General features: G+C 33.9%; 2 protein-coding genes across 2 annotated transcripts; one reads left to right on the forward strand and one right to left on the reverse strand.

Annotated features, from left to right (window-relative positions):
• The first annotated feature begins 1,241 nt into the window (after positions 1–1,241).
• On the forward strand, positions 1,242–6,304 carry LOC121765110. The gene is made up of 12 exons (XM_042161152.1): positions 1,242–1,462; positions 1,596–1,683; positions 1,885–1,984; positions 2,071–2,144; positions 2,268–2,339; positions 2,445–2,522; positions 3,101–3,298; positions 3,762–3,823; positions 4,000–4,377; positions 4,548–4,647; positions 4,938–5,159; positions 5,243–6,304. The coding sequence occupies exons 1-11, from the start codon at positions 1,368–1,370 to the stop codon at positions 5,136–5,138; spliced, it is 1,446 nt and encodes a 481-aa protein (XP_042017086.1). The 5' UTR covers positions 1,242–1,367; the 3' UTR covers positions 5,139–5,159; positions 5,243–6,304.
• A 3,697-nt stretch (positions 6,305–10,001) lies between these two features.
• Positions 10,002–12,611, reverse strand: LOC121764932 (protein FD-like). Its single transcript, XM_042160965.1, has 2 exons — positions 11,672–12,611; positions 10,002–10,070 (listed from the first exon to the last, which is right to left on the reverse strand). Exons 1-2 carry the CDS (start codon positions 12,221–12,223, stop codon positions 10,029–10,031), a joined length of 594 nt encoding a protein of 197 aa, XP_042016899.1. The 5' UTR covers positions 12,224–12,611; the 3' UTR covers positions 10,002–10,028.
• Between the last annotated feature and the right edge of the window lie 6,479 nt (positions 12,612–19,090).

A 19,090-nucleotide genomic window follows, 5' to 3' on the forward strand; every position in this document is an offset into this window, starting at 1 on the left:
GCTAGGTTTCCAATTGACATAATGCTAGGGATTAGGAGCTCGCAATCTGCCTATTCGACGATTCGGAGGAACTGATCCACCACCGCTCTCGTCGCCGGAGCAGTCGGCTTGAACACCGATCGCCTCAGATCTGAGTCCTGCTCGGCCACGGCGGTGATTTCCATCAATGCCATGGCGGAATTGTATTTCACTTCGGTTTCCCCCTTTTCTAGGAGTACGGCGAGACAGAGCAGAGCGCGTGACTCTGTTATGCTTTTGCATACGGATACGTTTCCTGCGCAGAGGTAGCGTAGGGCTCTGGCTGCCATCGCTTTCATCTCTGTTTTAGTAGCCGGATCTTCGAATTCTCTGCGTCTGATGCTGGATCCTGGTAATCCATGGCCTTTGTTTTGTTTGATGAACTGGTGACTCTGTTGTTTATTCGATTTTCCGTTTTTTTCCCCGAGGTCGGAGTGGCTGATCGGAGACGGAGATGCTGCAGATTTGTGCGGCACCGGCAACATTGTGGATTTCATAGCCAAGGTGTTGGTGACGATATTGTGCATTTGGCTAGGCATTTGATTGTCCATGGGGTGACCGGCGACGCCGTGATGCTTTTCCTCTGTTTCGTTGCTTTTATGGTTAGGGTCAGAGTTTGAATTCGCCATTACAAGCGAGTGGATCGATTGTTTGTTGGTGGCGATGGCGTATTTGCTGTGCTCATAGATGGTTTCGAAGGCGAGGTGGCTGACGAGGAGGCGGATGACGTTGTGCTGTGCGTCGCTTTTCCTCTAAAATTTTGATTTTTTTTATTTTCATGTTTAAATTTTACATTTTTAAGTTTTTGATTAATTAGGTTAATTAGGTATTAGCCATTAATAAAACATAGTTATAACTATTAATCTGGTCAAAATCAACTAAAATCGCGTTGACTGTGACATTCCGTCAATTTTAACCAATTCCGTCAATTTAGGACTAAATTGACTCCGGTTTCAAATGTGAGGGACCGAATAATCCAAAAGATAATGTTTTAGACCAAAATCAAAAAAACGCCAAATGTTAGGGACCATTTTGGGCCTTTAGTCTATTTTTTACGTTATTTGTCGATAAAATTTTGTTTTGTTTTCATTTTGAATAATGTAATCCAGTTTTTATCCCTTTTCTATTTTTGTAGATATCTACTCATTTTACGTTAAAAATAATAGTAGTATGCTCGAATCTAATCTGATATTGATTTAATAATTAAAGAATTAGTAGTACTAGTTAAAACAAAAACCTTGGCCATTATCACATACAATCCCTAATTACTGTTCAAGCAATCATTTTTAAGCTCGGAGAGGAAGAATTCCAACAGAAAAGGAAGCGATAGTCTAATTCTGCGATTTCAGATGATGACGACGGCGACGACGAGAAAAACGAGCTGTTGCGCCATTTGCGAGAACTATAATATCGCCTCAATTTGTCATGTATGCGTTAATTACAGGTAAATTCTCGTGGTTTGAGTTTTAGTGATTGTGTACTTACCACCGCATTGTTCGTAACACTAATAATTTTCGAGATAGCATATGTTGTTTACTAGCAGAAACTGATGTGTGTTTGTTGCGGTTTGTGATCAGATTGAATGAGTACAATAGTAATTTGAGGTTGTTGAAGAGTAAGAGAGATTCGCTGTATTCGAGACTGACTCAAGTTCTGGTGGCGAAGGTATGTGTGATGTAGTTTTTCAATTGATTTTGCTATTTTATTGTAATCTGATTAGCAATATGTGAAACGTGTATTAGTATACGCATACCAACCTTCATAATTTTGTGAAAGTTTGTGGAATGTGTAAAAAAGTGACTAAATTTGTGGTATATATATTTCATAGGTTTAAACTTTGTAATTGTTTATTTTCTATTGTTTTAGGGTAAGGCTGATGATCAACATAGTTGGAGGGTAATTCAAAATGAGAAATTAGCTAGGTTGAGGGATAAGCTCAGACTTCAAAGAGCACAGGTTTCACAAGGTTTGGTGCTCTGAGTTTAGATGCTTGCCATTTTGTTTTTTCGTGATCCTCAATTTAGTTTATGTTATTTTTTTGAATTTTTTCAGGAAGGGCTAAAATGGAGAAGTTGTCTCATGATCTAAAAGTTAAATACGAAGTGCTTGAGTCAGCAATGAGTTTGGTATAACAATTAAGTTACATTTATCTTTCTTATGCAGGGAAACTTAGAGCTGTTAGCTCAGTTTTCCTCTCCAGAAGCCATTTTTCCATTTTATAAAGTTTCTTGTTTGATATGAAACTGCAGGTGGAAAAGAATCGTACTGAGCAAATCGAGAAATATTATCCTAATCTTATCTGCACACAGAGTTTGGGACATGTAAGAAAGAAAACTTATTCAGTCATTATTTAAAACCTCTTACTATTAGTACTTTATCATACTTACATCTCTACTAAGATTAATGCTCCACAAATCTTATTTCAGATGGCCATTACTTCTGAACGCCTTCATAAACAATCTGTCATTATCAAGCAGATATGCAAGTTATTTCCTCAGCGTCGGGTACTTCCTGAAACCTTTCCTTTTCTAATTAAATATCACTGTTGTTGTTTTGATAGCTGATATTGTAGTTCATACGACACTTTTGGCATTTAATCAACTTCCATTTTACGTATCTATTGATCTATTCCTAGTTTGTCTAGACAGGGTGACTTTATACTGTGTTCTATTGATCTATTCCTAGTTTGTCTAGACAGGGTGACTTTATACTGTGTTATATTTATATTTATATTTTTTTATGATGAGCTCCTGAAATTAATGCATACAGTATACAAATGGGTAGGGAAACTTATTTTATTTTTTGAGGTTGGCAGGTATCTTCAGTTTAAACTTCAATCTTGATTTCACTTATTTTGTCACTGGTCTTCACCATGTCAATTCTCGCTGTTCTCTTTCCTAAGAAAATTCCGTAGAGGTTTATTTTGGACATCTAGATGAAGCACTATCGTTGTTGATATCTGAAATTCTGAATGCCTGTAGATATATATATTCTCTATGATTCTCAAGCAATTAGACTGAGCTAATTTTCTTGGTAGAGCTGGCGCTCTTAATAGTTTTTCACAGTTATTAATTAATTGCAGGTGTTTATTGATGGAGAGAGAAAAGATGGTTATAGTGGTCCATATGATACAATTTCCAATGCACGCTTGCCAAGAAGGTTAGATCCCCACTCAGTTCCATCCGAGGAACTTGCCGCCTCATTGGGGTATATGGTGCAACTTTTGAATCTAGTTCTGCATGCTGTATGCTCTCCTGCTCTGCATAACTCTGGGTTTGCGGTATGTACAGTATTTACCTTCTGCTCTTATGATATCTCTTGAGTTTTATTTCGGCTGACTGTGGTTTAAGACACCAACTCTTTTGAAGGAGTTCTTACTAGGTAGCTAGGATCATACTTCAATAATCATAGATCAATAACATGTAGGAAAAGTGCGATCATGGTGAAGAACATGTGCAATGATCTTCTGCTGTAAAATTGCATTGAGATAACAGCCCTAAATTTGCACTGCGTCAATCAGTATTGTTGGTTTAGATATTAGTTAGATGTTTCAGTCAAATTATTAGTCAGGTGCTCAAGTCGTACAAAAGTTTGAGCAATAAAATACAAATATTTAATCATTTGGTTGTTTTTAATTGATATTCTCAGTTATATATTTTCCTCTTTTCCCTGTTTTTTGGAAGTTCTGTTACTTGAATGGCTTTACAAACAAGTTGAGTCTCATCATTCTTCATGTATATCAGGGTTCCTGTTCTCGGATATGGCAGCGGGAGTCATATTGGGATGCTCGTCCATCATCTAGAAGGTAATATACTGGATAGAGTTGTAGTGGTGGGGATTTCGGTTAATTGTACTATACACCCCTTCCTTCTGAGGAAAGTAGAATGTACACTAAACAGATGCTCGACCCCTATTCACTTGTATCTACTTGATTATAAAAATATCTACCATTGTACTAACTTAATTTCTACTGCTAAACAGTGAGTATCCACTTTTTATTCCTCGCCAAAACTCTTGCACTACTGGTGGTGAAACATCATGGTCTGATAAAAGCGTGGCTTCAATTATTGGCGTGGCTTCAATGGAGTCTGAGAGGAAGCCTTGTTTAGATTCCTCTGGTGGTAGCTTCAATTATTCTTCTGCTTCTGCACATTCAGTGGAGTTACACAAGGATTTGCAGAAGGGCATATCACTCCTCAAGAAAAGTGTGGCATGCCTAACTGCTTATTGCTATAACTCTTTGTGCCTGGAGGTTCCCTCGGATGCCTCTACATTTGAGACATTTGCGAGATTGTTGACAACACTATCTTCTTCAAAGGAAGTTCGAAGTGTTTTATCTCTGAGAATGGCATCATCAAGGTATAAGCATCCTCCAATCATCTTATTTTTTCACCGTGCACATAATATATGCAACTTCATGTAAACTACATGTCCAAATTAATTTCTCTATTACTCTGGAAGATTATCTACTTCCAGAAAATTACACAAATGCTTTACAGTTTGAAATGGATATTGATTCAAACATGCAGGTCCAAGTCTTGCCAACAATTGAACACATCCGTATGGAATGTTGAATCAACTGTTTCATCGAGCACTTTGATGGAGAGTGCACATGCACTGCCTTCAATGGTATACATTCTAATTACTATTTAATCTCCTGTCTATGTAACATGGTGATAGTAAATGTATGAGTTCTAGGGCATTAGATTTTGTTTCTGGGTTCATAACTATCCTATAATGAAGCATTATATGCTTCAAAACTTTTCCCCATTCCATCTTCTGTAATTATTATCTTATTATAGATTTTGTTTTATGAGCGGTCGTCTTAGTTACACAATGCACATCTGTCTCCTGAATATGAAAAAAACGCATTGCAATCTGACATCCCATTCTTTCACTGATAATTTTCCTTTCTGCAGAGAAATGCCTTTGATAATTATCTCCCAAGCTTTACTGGCAGCTATGTTTATGCCAACGAGTTTCCTGAGTATGGGAAGAATGAAAACCTAATGGAAGGATGGGATTTGGTGGAGCATCCTACTTTTCCACCTCCTCCATCACATACTGAAGACGTGGAGCATTGGACTCGAGCAATGTTCATCGATGCAACAAAGAAATGATTGAAACTACCTTGGAATTTGGTAAGAATCATCTTGACTTACAAACTCTGTTGGTTTGGATTGTAGATAACCTTAGCTCATGTTTGCCTACTGTCTGCCTGTAGTGTTGCCAACTGCCAAACCAACCTTCTCCACTGACAAGGTAACGCAGCGGGAGTATGAAAAGCTTCTCGGCTGATTCGACATTGTGTAAATATATGATTTCGAGTAGGTATGGAGATTTGAGGTAACAATTTCCAACTCTACTGTGATGTACATGCATGCTGTAATCTAATGTGTTAAATCTGTATATTAGTAGCTCTGTGAGATTCAGTAGAAGCTATCTGTATAATTGGTAGTTTATTTGTATAAAAAACTTACATACTCCTATTTGTATAAAGTTGAAGAGTTTCTTCCTTGAGATAGAAATTGCTTTTGCTTACTCTGTGAAGCATAAAATACTATTACTGCACTCCTTAGAATATTTAATGGTTAATACAGAAGAAAAATATAGAAAGTTAAAAATACAGAATTCAGTAAAGAAAAGATAGAACTGAATCGAAATAAGTTTCTTCCTAGAGATATATTGTTGGCTCAAATATTGTCAGAGTAGGATATGAATTCAAAACATGAAGTAAAATTAAGCAACTGAGAGCCCAAGTTCTTCTCTCTAGTGAAATAAGTTGTAAATTAGGTCTCTAATAAAATTAACCACTGCTTCACTTCTTTCTCTTCTTCGGAGGCTGAAGTTCCTCCTCTTCCTCATCTTCCTCCTCCTCGTCCTCATCCTCCGGCTCCTCATCCTCGTCCTCAGCAGCATCAGGGTCGTCTCCGTCCTCATTCTCATCATCTTCGTCATCCTCATCGTCCTCGTCATCGTGCCCATTGGCAGCCTCGTTTTCGTCATCGTCATCCTCTTCACCGGCCCCTCCCGGCCCCTTCTTGGCCTTATCGTTGCTGTCAGCCTCGTTCCCCTGTTCGCCTTCCTCGGAATATTCACCTTCGTCCTCCGCAGAGCCGCCGGCTGCCGCAGCTTCGCCGTCACTGTCCTCTCCAGCTCCTCCCTCAGTGTCGACAGCTTCTGTTTGGTCTTTTGTTGTAGTCAGCATCAGTAATTTTGTAACGGCCTGCAACTGTTGTATTTATATTTATATTTATATTTATATTTATATTTATATTTATATTTAGTTAGTAGTAGCATTAGAAGTAAGAGCTCATATTACAGAGTGATATAAGTTCACATTCGTCAGTTTTATTATTTTTCAAAAGGAAATTAAATGTGAAAATAATTATTCACTTAATACGTTTTAATATTCAATTTCTTGAAACAATCATACCTCATTTCTCGAACCCGACCCGTTAAACCGACCCATACCTCGGTATATGCGGTTCATTGAAAATATCCTCAAACGAATATTCGAATCTATTATCGATGTTCCCATTATTAAAAATATAATTGTGTCCACTCAACATTAAAGTAACACAAGTTATTGACTTTACCATGACTAAGAATTTTGGAACTTAAAACTTCGTAGAGTTCTTAATTCAGTAACAATAATAAAATAATAATTACGTAACTACAGTCCCCTTAACCCCCATAGGCTATACTATATAGGGTTCAATTTTTAGAGTTTGAGATTGTTTGATTACTCAAAATTAAATTCGTTATAGTATGAAATTATTTTTGTTATAGGTGAGAGGCTAAGACTAGTAAGACATGACTGATATTATATGGCACTCTTCCACGATTAAGTTTTGGGCAAGTAAAACAGAACTCCACTGTAGATATATATGTTTACAGAGACAATTATAGTAACTGAAAATATTTAATTTTTTTTCTGAAGACTTTTTAACTTTTATTGCTTATTTATGTTTATTTAACTATAGAGAGAAAACAGAAAAAAAGGTTTTCTTTTTAGGCAAGGGAAAGCAAGGTTGTTAATGTTGTAATAATTGTGTTAATTTTGTCAAGCAGTTGTAATAAATTAACTAAGGCCATGATTGTGGGCCTATATTATTATGGTGGGGTAGGGGGCCCAGCCTCAACCAACCCGGAACTCAAAATGGCACTAAACTTAAATTCTATTTTCCCTTTGGAGTCCGTGACGAAGAAATTGGAACTCTCACTCTAATATCTATTTTCAACTACTCCACACACGGCGCACGTTAGCTACCATTAAAAAAACACCAATTTCAAATCACCAAAAAAAAAAGTCAAAACTCAGCTTCATCCAATATTAAATTACAAAAAATTACAGTTTTAGATTTTTTTCTAGAGTAAGTTTGTTGGTATAGTGAAAAATGGTTGATTAATTGAACATTGTATGACTATAATTTTGTGCTGTGAAACTGTTTAGTTGATTATAGAATAAGCATACACAAAATAAACAAAATTTGTTACAAAAAGTTAAAACTTGAAAATAATTTTGCTAAAAACAGTTGAAAACCATTTAAATAATTTTGAGTTGAAATTAGTAAGTAAAACCTGAGCTGTGTAGAGCAGGTGAGCTTTGAGCAGGAGGAGTAGGAAGGAAAGCGGCCCCGCCGCGCACGTTAGTGAAGCTCCTTTAACTGTCACCTCCATCTTGCGGTAACCTGCGCCGGAAATTCACTGAATAATCAGAACAAAGTAGGTAGAAAATTCACTGAAACCGAAGCAGTTTTTTCTCAGATGCTAGATTTAAACGAGATCGATTAACAGGGAAAACAAAAATTAATTTGCAGTAGATACGATTAATGTTGAAAAAACACATAAAATGTAAAATCTGGTTCATGTAGAAAACACAATCTCCGTGCCAGTGTGTGTGATTGCAATTCACACTCACTCACACACACAAGTGAAGAAAAGTAGGTGAGGGGAAAGAGGATTGAAGAAGGCGGAAAGTAGCTTTTGCGAGAAAGTGAAGTGAAGAAGATGTAGATGAGGAGGGAGCTCACCGCCTGATTTCAAAAACTGATAAATTAAGATGCAGAAATACAATTGCTTATCGATATGCAGAAAACAATGCTTTAGAAGAACAACGTGAGAGAGAGAGAGAGAGAGGTGACCGTAAAAGCAGCTCTGAGTCCACGGAAAGGGGGCGGAATGGGCAGGGAATTCTACGTCGAAAAGGGGTGAAGATAAAATGCGCCTCTGCACCTTCGTGCGTGGGAGTGTGTGAGAGAGAGAAGAGGAGAGTCCACGTGGCGTGTGTTGGTTGAAACTTGAAAGAGAAGGTGAGAGGGAGTGGAGGAGTAGTTGAGAGGAAGATGAAAATTGAAGGAGGAATGAATTTTATGTGTTTTTTAGATTAAAAAAAAAGTTAAATAAAATTGGGGGAATAGAATCAAATGCCTTGTTCCTAGTAAAGCTAGGTGGGCCACACTCTAAGAATATAACTCTTTTTTCTTTTTCTTTCTTTTTTTTTTATTTTACCAATATTTATGGACCAATTGTTGGATATGATATGAACCATGACTTCAGTGGAAACGTATTTATGTTCTTATCATCAAGTAATACGTATGATATATTTCATTAATTTTTTACATCTGCTTCTCTCAATATTTATTAAAATTCAAGTCAAATCAAATTGAGAAACATATTTACGATTACTAAGTATTTACACATTCACTTGAGGATGATAAAACCTATTTAAGGAATAAGTATCTAACTTTATTATAACTTCAGCTCACCCTATAATTTACAGTATTAACTTAGTTTATTACCTATTTTATTCAATCAATAAATAATCATCAATGTATATAACTTTAGATGATTGTGTTGAATCATATCACTATAATATTTCAAAAATATCGCCAACATAAATACTTGTGACGAATAGATTGTGTGAAAAAGTGAAGAGCATTCCTACCTCAATTGTACAAAAATCAGCCTATTCTTATTGTAGGGCATCTTATACCAAATATAGCTAAGATATATAATTAAAATTTTAAATAATATTGAAAATTTACCGTTTTTTATACATTTGAATACGTGAATTATGCGAACGAAAAAAATAGTATATGCAATTGAAATAGAATATTTGAAAGGTTATTTTATTTTTATATCAAATATGTTTATTTGAATTATATTAGGCCCAAAACAATATCATTTGATCTCTACAACAAATTTGGTAAGAAATAAACATTTATGTGAAGCCTACTTACAGGAATCAAATTCAATTGTTTTCATTCTTGGGCAACTTTCATAAGTTGCATTCAATATTTTTTTTGTTTATTGATTTTTTTATATAGATGGTGGTTTGAAAATTGATTAATAAGTAAGTACTTATAGGTATAGGTCCCCATCATTTACTATACACGCCCTCCTCATAGTCATTTTAAATGTACTCTAATAAATATTGGAATAAAAGAAACTCGATTACAACTGTGACATTAAAAACATCTGTATTTTTTTTTACTTGTTGGTAAGTTGTCTCATAGTTGTAGTGGATGTGATGGTATCAATTTACATAATAGTTGTCGAACCATCGTGTAATAATATATTTTTGTATACGATTTTTCCTATTAATTACAAAAAAAAAAACAATACATTGATTATAGGCTAGTTCAGGTTTTATATTATCATCAATTTTGAATATGGTAACAATATTCTTAAATATTTGGTGTATAATCAGTTTTCCATAAAGTGATTTTTCCTTAAATTGAATCTAATGAGCAATGCCGAAATATTCAAAATAATGTGGTATATATTGATCTCAGATTGCATGTTGGAATGTTTAACTAAACAAAAATGATGTCATTTTTGTTAAAAAAACATAATAAGTTGAAGTTACATATAAAAAATCATCTACGTATCATTTAAAATTCAACTTGAGACACTTATTTAATTTTGTCAGAGTACTTGATCGGCGTCATTCATTCCATCCCATGACTTATCAGACGGTTCCTCTATCTCTTTTGTGGCGTCATTCATCCATTTGTAACGGTCTTCTGCCCCGTTCTTCCAAATTTCTGGTCGTTCATCAAACAAGCAACGAGAATTGTATCAGTTGGTATCACGGACACACTCACTTAATTTTGTTAGAATACTTGACCATGAGAAATTTAATGCAAACTAATCGTCACTTTCTTAATCTCTGCATCAGTTAGCATAGGACGAATGCAGTAAGTATCATATCAGTAAAAGTTATATATAAATAACTAATAACTATTCATACAAAGCAAAAAAAAATGATCGAGTTGGGCCGGTCAAGCTTATTCATTCGAGTGATTTCCATCTATCTAAATAATTTCATCTAAACCCTAATGAAAACTACTTTAATTTCATACCTAATCAATATTATTCTAGAACTCCCACACCCAATCAAATTGCAACTCTTAATTATTATCCTTTTCAACTTAAATATTATTCAAAAGATCCATGAAACATATAACTTTTGCGATGCTAAACCTTATATCCCCTAAAAAGGGAAAAAATAGGAGTAACTTTTGTTCCATTCATTTACCACTCTTTTCATCGGATACAAAAATTGCAAATGTTAAATTTGCAGAAAAGAAATAGATATAAATAAGAATTTTTCAATTTATTAAATTGGAAAAAAATGAAATAAAGAATTAAGGCATGTTGCTAAAAATGAGCAGAACTGATGCGTCTGAGTTGGTATCTTGGTGTAGATAACGAACTTGAATTCCAAATAGCATAGACTTCCTGTACATAAGCATAAAAAGATAAATTCGAAAAAAATATTATTAACTTATTTCACTAGGAATTATTATTACTCTCGTTTTTTAATTATCATCATTTTATCTTTAAATTTATTTTAGGGGCCTTTTATCTCATGGTTAAGAAAATATATTTTGAGATTACCTTTTATCTCATGGTTGATTGGCTTGTTAATGTGGCATTGAAGATTTTAAAAGGTGTTTTAATGATTTTAATTAATTAACAAGGTAATTAAGTAGTACCTTTATTTTCATAAGCAATTTAGTTGATGTCTGAAGTTGACTCACCTTTTCTTGCAATTGGTTTAGGTAAGCCTTCAATGCAAATCAACATTTATCAGTATAATTAAAATATTTAATATTAATTAAAATACTGCACAAGCACAGACATAATATGCTCTAGTTGGATATAATAATTCTGAAGAGATCATTCATTAACTAATGTACTTTAACATCCAATGCTATATTCATGTGAAAAAGGATCAATAATAATTCTCCATCCCCGATAAATATGGATGGAAATAGAATACATGACTTAAATGGGACACCACAAAATAGGATACTCAATTTCAAGTGAAGCTGAAAATACGAAACTGAAATTGAAATTGAATACGAAATCTAAATGCCGATCCTATTTCTAATTAGGCTAGGGATAAATGAAAAATCATTATTGATAAGTGAATAATGGAAAATACATATCAATAATTATTTTTCACTATTGGAAATAGTATCGAGATGTCAATGGGGCACCACAAAATAGGATACTCAATTCCGATTGAACCGATATAGCAACTGAATTCCATAAAAATATAACTATGAAATAAAATACGAGATTGAAGTTGATAATATCGAAAATTCAATATTATCATAATCGAACAAGAAAAGCAAACCTGTTTCCTAGCCCTCGATCTTGCAGCTGACTCTCGATTCTTGATCATCCTTCTCTGCCTCCTCTCCACACTCTTTGCAAAACTCTCATCATTTTTCCCATTTACAAAACATGAATTATCAGAATATCTTCTAGCACTATTCTCGGAAGCCTTAAAATCTGTCTGAACTATCTGCATTGTTTCTTGCTGTTGCCAATTCATGTATTCTCGATCCATCTTCATCATCAATGGGGCCGGATTCCGCAAGAATTCTTCTCCAAAATCACTCATTCCAAAAGGGTTTTTCATCCCATCATTCCAAACTCCATCCACCGGCTTCGTGTTAGGGTTTTCATGAAGGATTGGGGGAGAAGTAGCCGACGAAGAACCCGAAGAAAAAGAAGGGTTTTGCATCATGGTTTCTTCCGGAGATAAGGCCACATTGTTCTTGATCAATGTCTTATTATCTAGTGTGGAAAAATTCATCATGAGAGGTGGATTGTCTTTGAGGAATTGATGATCAATATCAAAAAGTGGAAAATGGCCAAATTCCTTTGGTGGTGAAGGCCCCATAAAGATTTGATTGAAATGTTACTATATAAACCCTAATTGTTTTAAATAACAAAATTAATTAATCTAAGTGGTGTTTCTATGTATTGTTTGGACAATGAAAGTGCAAGAGATGTTTCCCAGTGATATCTTAAAAACAATAAATTAAGTTTCAAGAATAAGGGAAGTTTATACTTGCACGTGTGAAAACTATCTATATGTGTACGTGTGAGAGAGAAAGAGAAAAAATAGTAATTGCGCACGTGTGAAAACTATCTATATGTGTATGTATGAGAGAGAAAGAGAAAAAATAGTAATTGCGCTCGTACAAGTGCACAAAAAACCCTTTCTAACTTATTGAGTTTGGCACACTAAAAAGTAATCAAGAAACAAAAACTAATTTTGTTTCATTTCTTTGTGGATTCTCATCTATTTCTTTACCGGCTAAAAATGCATGGGAAAAAAAGGGATTTTAGAATGGAGCAATGCTTCAAAATCCCGTATTTATAGAATGAAATATGGTATTGTTGAGAAATACCGAATTTGTAGAACTATAAGATCCGAGATTATCTCATATTTTATATATACATGCAATTTATTCAATAAGTAAACTAATATATAAAAAAGTTGGAGTTTGCGAGTTAAAATCGGAGTCAAAAAATATGGCAGTTTTTTTTAGACACTATATTTTTTAGTTGCACAAATTCTGGAATTTGTGAAGTATAAATCTGCCTAGGTTTCTGCTGCCCTATTTATTCGAATTAGGTTAAATTGTTGAAGAAGTTTCTAGTTTTGTATCTATGTGTGGTTTTATTTACTTTTTTCTCCATTAACTTGAGCTGAGATGAAAAGATTTTGGTTACAAGATTGTTTTCTAGTTTTATGTAGCCTTCAATTCGTTTGATGCAACTTTTTGGGAAGTGAAAGAGTGGGTTGAGGACTATTTTCAGCATTATTAATGGCATATTCGTCCGCATATATCCGTCGGTAAACAGTGTTACCAACAGATCGGGGCTGTCGTAAAATCTTATGTCGCAAAAAGTTTTACCTCGCGGATCACTGCCGGTAAGTACCGATGGCAAGTCCGTCGATTTCTATTTTCGTGGCTTATCGACGGCCTTTTGTCTCGGTAATTTTGCATAATTTCCATCAATTTTATTTTTTTGTTCTTGTTCACATCCTGTTCTTATAGTGAAGGATAAGGCTGAAATGCCCCCATCGCCCCTCCTCACCTTTCAAATATGTCTATGAATATTTAGAATTGATAATTTTCGACATGATGTGGAAACATAAACACGCACGAAATTAATGGGTTAGTGTCAAGACCTATCGTGTTTGTGTCCTTATCAGATCAGCCAAATAAGGACATGATGGTTTCGGTTGCTTTAGGATATCGTGTTGTTATCATGTCATGTTGATGAAATGTGAGTTTGGGAGACGGATAAATGGAGGAGAAATCTTTTCGTCTGGGAGGATGACCTTGTTCGGGAACTATACTCAGACATTAATCACAGAGTTAAGAGCAAACACGAGAGAGAGATGAGAGAGTGTGGCCATTGTTGCAGGTTAATAGATGCATTGACAGTCTCACTTGGAAGAACCTCGCCCCCACCACAATTGACATTCCCATGACCTAAGATGGTCACTGTGTGTTTTCTGTAAAGACGAGTCAGAGCTTTTCAACTGCAAAATCTCTTCAAATTTGCTTTATTCCCCTTCCTTAGGCGGCACGAGAATTTATGCAACTTTATTTTGTGTGTGAAGTTGAGAGAGTAAAGTAAGAGATATGATGAGAGCATAAGATAACATGTATAAATATGAAAGGAGCAATCGAGAAAAAAAAAGCTTGATCAATAATGGGAGGTAGGTGGTTCATAAATATATGAACTTGTTATTAAACTATTATTCTCTATAAAGTTGGGAGCAATATGAGTTGAGCACATTAGGAAATAAAAACGATATATCTAAGCATTGATATGAACCTAAATCGAATTAAATCATTAAACATTTACGAATTGACAATATTGCCCAAAATAAGGTTTGCTGTGAATTAATACTTTTGTTAACCTCGGAGGAATATACATTCGAAAATGAACAATCCATGGTTATACACTTGTGCTAAAAATGTGACATCTTATGCTAAAAAAATGTCACATCTTATTGAAGATTTTACATGTGAAATTAGCAACTAATATTTTGCTACCTTCAAAAGCTTCCAATCATATTAAAAGCTTTCAACTTTTTAATAAATAAAACTAATTTAATAACCCAGAAAAAAATGTGGCAAGAATTGCATCACATTCTACTGTGGTTTCCTTTTAGGACACTACTAGCCCATTGACACTTGTAATTTCAACTTTGGAACCATAGCTTTTTGGAAAATCCTAAAGTCATTTAATTCGTGTGGCATAGGATGTTTTCTTGTGCTCTGAATTGCCCTAGAATTTGATGCAAAAATGGATGGATTTGTTATTTGCAATTTTTTAGATATAATGTAACCTATTAATGAAGTAGTCTAGTGTATTCAAGCATTTTTTTTGATTGAAATGATCCTATCTTGGCTACTAGTTTACTCATCGAGCTCGTGTTTGATAGCTAACAAAGTCAATTGCAGATCCAGGAAATAATGGGGTCCTAAAACATTTTATTGTTTTTATAGTAATTACTAAATATTCATCATTCATCTAACTAGTACTCCTAACTAATAAAAGATGTTGAAATTTTATATAGAGCACATATCTAGGTATTCTAGATCTTCTAAATTAGCTATCTGTTTTTCTTCAATTCTTCTATATTCTTTACTATTTTCTCTTTATTCTATATATCTAGATATTTCTTTCACGCGGCTTTTCAAACGTTGCAATTATAACAATGCAAATTAAATATTGTTTTTCGTATATTGAAATGGTTGACACATAGATGCTGCTTTTCGAAAGAAAATAATTTTATTATAATAGTTGGAGTTATAAAGTTCCAAAAATCATACTACTATAGTTGCAAAATTAATAAAGATTGTGTCGAAATTGGCAAGTGACCTAAAATATATCAAAATCACATCTCTAGCTTTAAAGCCAAAAGCAAAAACACCAAATACCCTTTACTTCTCGTAGTGGATTTCTTTATATCTACAAATCCTCAACATGAAAGAAAAGAAAAGAAAAAATAAAATTTCTCAAATCATGCAATGATGCTAGAAAGTGCAACTGCTGATTTCAATTGCATTTCTAGATATTTCACAAAACAGTCCATTTTCTTAATCATAATTCTTTGCATAATGTCCCACATTATTTGCTGCAATTTGCACGGAGATAATGCAATTAAACAAATTCTAATAATAATATTATTAATAATTAGTAATATTTGTATAAAAAAAAGAGAAAAAAAAGTGTTGCTTCTTCCACTGTTCTATTGAAATGACAACTAAACAAAGCTTTTTTTGTCATCTTCTCTTTTTCTTACATCAATTTGTGCTAATCCGATGCAGAATTCTTTTCATCAAAGTCCCAAGTGGCAGCAATCCAAGAAATCTGTATTTTTATTTCTATTTTAATTTTTAGTGATACTATAATAATATGCATTATTACGGGAGAAAACAAAACAGCTCAAAAGCAAAGGGAAGAGAAAAGCTTAGTCATTAAGCTTTATGGAATCTTAAATTATGTTGCAAGAATCTTTGCTTAGATTCAGGTTACAAAATAGTAGCATGTTGTATCATTTCCAACGTTGATTTAAAATAAATAAATCATTATCATGGGAGAAGTGTTGTTGTGATGTTGGCTTTTTCCAAAAGCTTGGATTTGATGTAATAAAATGAAACGCTGAACCGAAAAATTAATGGCGATACGAGTTCATGATACAGAGCAAAAGTCCAATCGACAAAACAAGAAACGAAATCCTAATCAAAACCCTTACTTATACAAGAGAATAACAACCAAAGGCAACAAAAAAAAAACGCTCAAGAACGTTAGTTTCAATGATAACCACAAATAGCAAAAAATAAAAAATCAACAAAAATAAACAAAAACCAAACTGAGCCCTTATAAATTGTCACAATCGACACTTTTCGAGAATTTAAATGAGTCATATGTGTGTTTGGGTTAGAGCATCCACTACGCGTCCCGCGCGCGGCTCGCCTTCCGTTCCGGAGGGACGGTTCCACGCGCGGGACGCGTTGCAACGTTCGTCCCGTCCCGTAGCCCGTCCCCAGCCCGTCCCGTAGCCCGTCCCCAGCCCGTCCCATAGCCCGTATCCGCGAGACAAGGGACGCGCCGCCCGTCACGCGCGCGGGCGACGTGGCGCGCCCCCGATGCATGCGTGACGCCCACTCGCTGGCCCGCGAGTGGGCGTCGTCACGGATGACGCAATAATTCATTTTTAAAAAAAAACAAATTTTAATAAAAAAAAATTATTTTTCAAACGGTAATGTTACCGTTAATTTTTTATTTTCTTTTTTTATTTTTTTTATTTACTCTATAAATAATCCTATTTCATACTCATTTCACACACAAACACACATCTATTCCAAGAGGATCTAATTGAGCACATTTGGGAAAACTTTGGCGGAGAAGATTAAATTATGTCATTTTTATTTTTTTAAAATTTTAATTATGTCTTTTTTTCTTTTTTTTAAGTTTAAGTTGTAATGTTGTTTTAATTTTAATGAATTGTGTTTGTTTAAATTGAATTGGGTTGTAAAAAAAATAAAAAATGAAATTGAATGAATAGTAATTAAGGGACGGAATAAGGGACGGTTAAGGGACGGAGCGTTGCAGGTTCCGTCCCTTAGTTAAGGGATGGAGGAAAAAAGGATAGTGGTCAAATAGTAGTTAAGAGATGGTATAGAGACAACATAATGGATGGACTTATTTAAAAGTTGAGGATGGCCATTTGTTTTTCGTTCCTTTTTTCTTTCAGTTTTTTAATTATATATTTATTTAAACGGCTTTCTTGAATTTGAAAAGCCATTGCAAATGATGTTTTTATTAAAAAAAACAAGGATGATTTAAGACGGGTAGGCCAAGAGATCAACAGAAAGAGCTAAACGGCCTTTCACAAGGTTTCAAAGGTTAGTTTTTGATGGATTAGTATACAAGTAAAAATGTGTTCTAACATTATTGATATTTGAGAAGTAAAACAAAATTATTATTTAAAAAGGGTATAAAGATTGGTAAAATTCTTGAATGGTACACAAAAGTTGTAGAACTTTTATTTCAATTTCATCTTCAATAATAGAGAGCATTTACCTCTGTTTTTAGTCTAGGAATCTTGAATATCTGTCAGTAAAAAAATAACTTTTGAATTTCACTATTCAAGACAAGTAGTCAAAACAAGTGTAAACCAAAATAAAAGCATCATTTATCTTCACCACTCAATTTTCCAAAAGACTAGTTAGGGTTGGGAAAATATATCGAAATACCGCACTTATCGTATCGAAAAAATTCTAAAAATACCGAATTTGCGGTATACCGTACCGACAGTTTTAGGTACGGTAAAGATATGCATTTTGTATATACCGCTGTATACCGCGTTTTACCGCAATTACGGTATATACCGTAAATTTACGGTATATACCACAAATAACACGGTATACCGCAAAAACGGTATATACCTCAAAAACGGTATATACCACAAATAACACGGTATACCGCAAAAACGGTATATACCGTAATTGCGGTATATACCGGAAATCACGGTATACCGCGGTATACCGCATATTGCGGTATACCGAAATCACGGTACGGTATACCGACAAAAGTGGTACGGTAATGATATCTAAATTTTGGTATACCGACAAAAGCGGTACGGTAAATGTATGGTTTTTGGTCATACCGCACGGTACGGTACGGTATGCGGTATGACCATTTCGGCGCGGTATACCGTACCGTTCCAACCCTAAGGGTAGTGCAAAATGGTCATATTATGGCTGACCATAAACAGATTTTTTTATGGAAAACAGTACCAGTTTAATAAGTATTTATTCATCTTAAAAGCATCAGATTTTGAAGGACAATTATACCCTTTTCTCTACTCTTGAGTCCTTACATTTACTACTACAAAAAAGCATAATTAAGAGTCGTTCTTTTTTTTCTCATTTATCATTTTGATAACAGAAACAACAAAAGTTAGGAATATTTAAAAGAATATGTACGTAAAAAAATATAGATTTACGCAAGACGTAATTAATTTCTAACCAGTTATTGCACATAAATATTAAAATATAATTCTACTAATATATTTTATGATTCCTTTTTATTTGACTGATTTTTTTAGTTTCTATCAAATAAAATGTAATAATATATTCTTAAAAAATGAATATTAATCTGTGTGTGATATTTTAGATATTCAATTTATTTTTCAGTTTCTCTAAAATATTTCTAAAAAATTGGGATTCCAATTAATCTTATACTATTTGGTTAAACATTTTCGAATTTCAGTTTATCTTACTCGTTAGAGGGAGTCGGTTGATCTTCATTTCAATTGAATGGCCGACGATTTTAATTAATATAAATATAATTGAATAGTGGAATCCTCTGGTTTTACCGAATTCATTAAAATAAAGTGAAGTGAAATGCTTAATAATTCATAAAACTAAGTTGTGACATAGATTTTTTGTTGTCCATAATAAATAATCATTTGAAATCCTCAATAGTCCAATTTAATAATAAATCAATAGAATTTGTAATTGAATATATAATCAATTGAAATTTATATTCAATTAAATTCAACATAAATAGAAATCCATAATTTTTTAATCATAAGATTCACCAATGTTGCATTTCCTTTGCACAAAAGATCAATTGACGTCCCCAATCGAATTGGATATAAAATGTAATCTTCAATTGTTCAATTAAATCAAGACCAACAAAATTTCAATTTATTCAACCGAATCTG

The sequence above is a fragment of the Salvia splendens genome, chromosome 14, assembly GCF_004379255.2.
Source record: "Salvia splendens isolate huo1 chromosome 14, SspV2, whole genome shotgun sequence".
Lineage (NCBI taxonomy): Eukaryota > Viridiplantae > Streptophyta > Magnoliopsida > Lamiales > Lamiaceae > Salvia > Salvia splendens.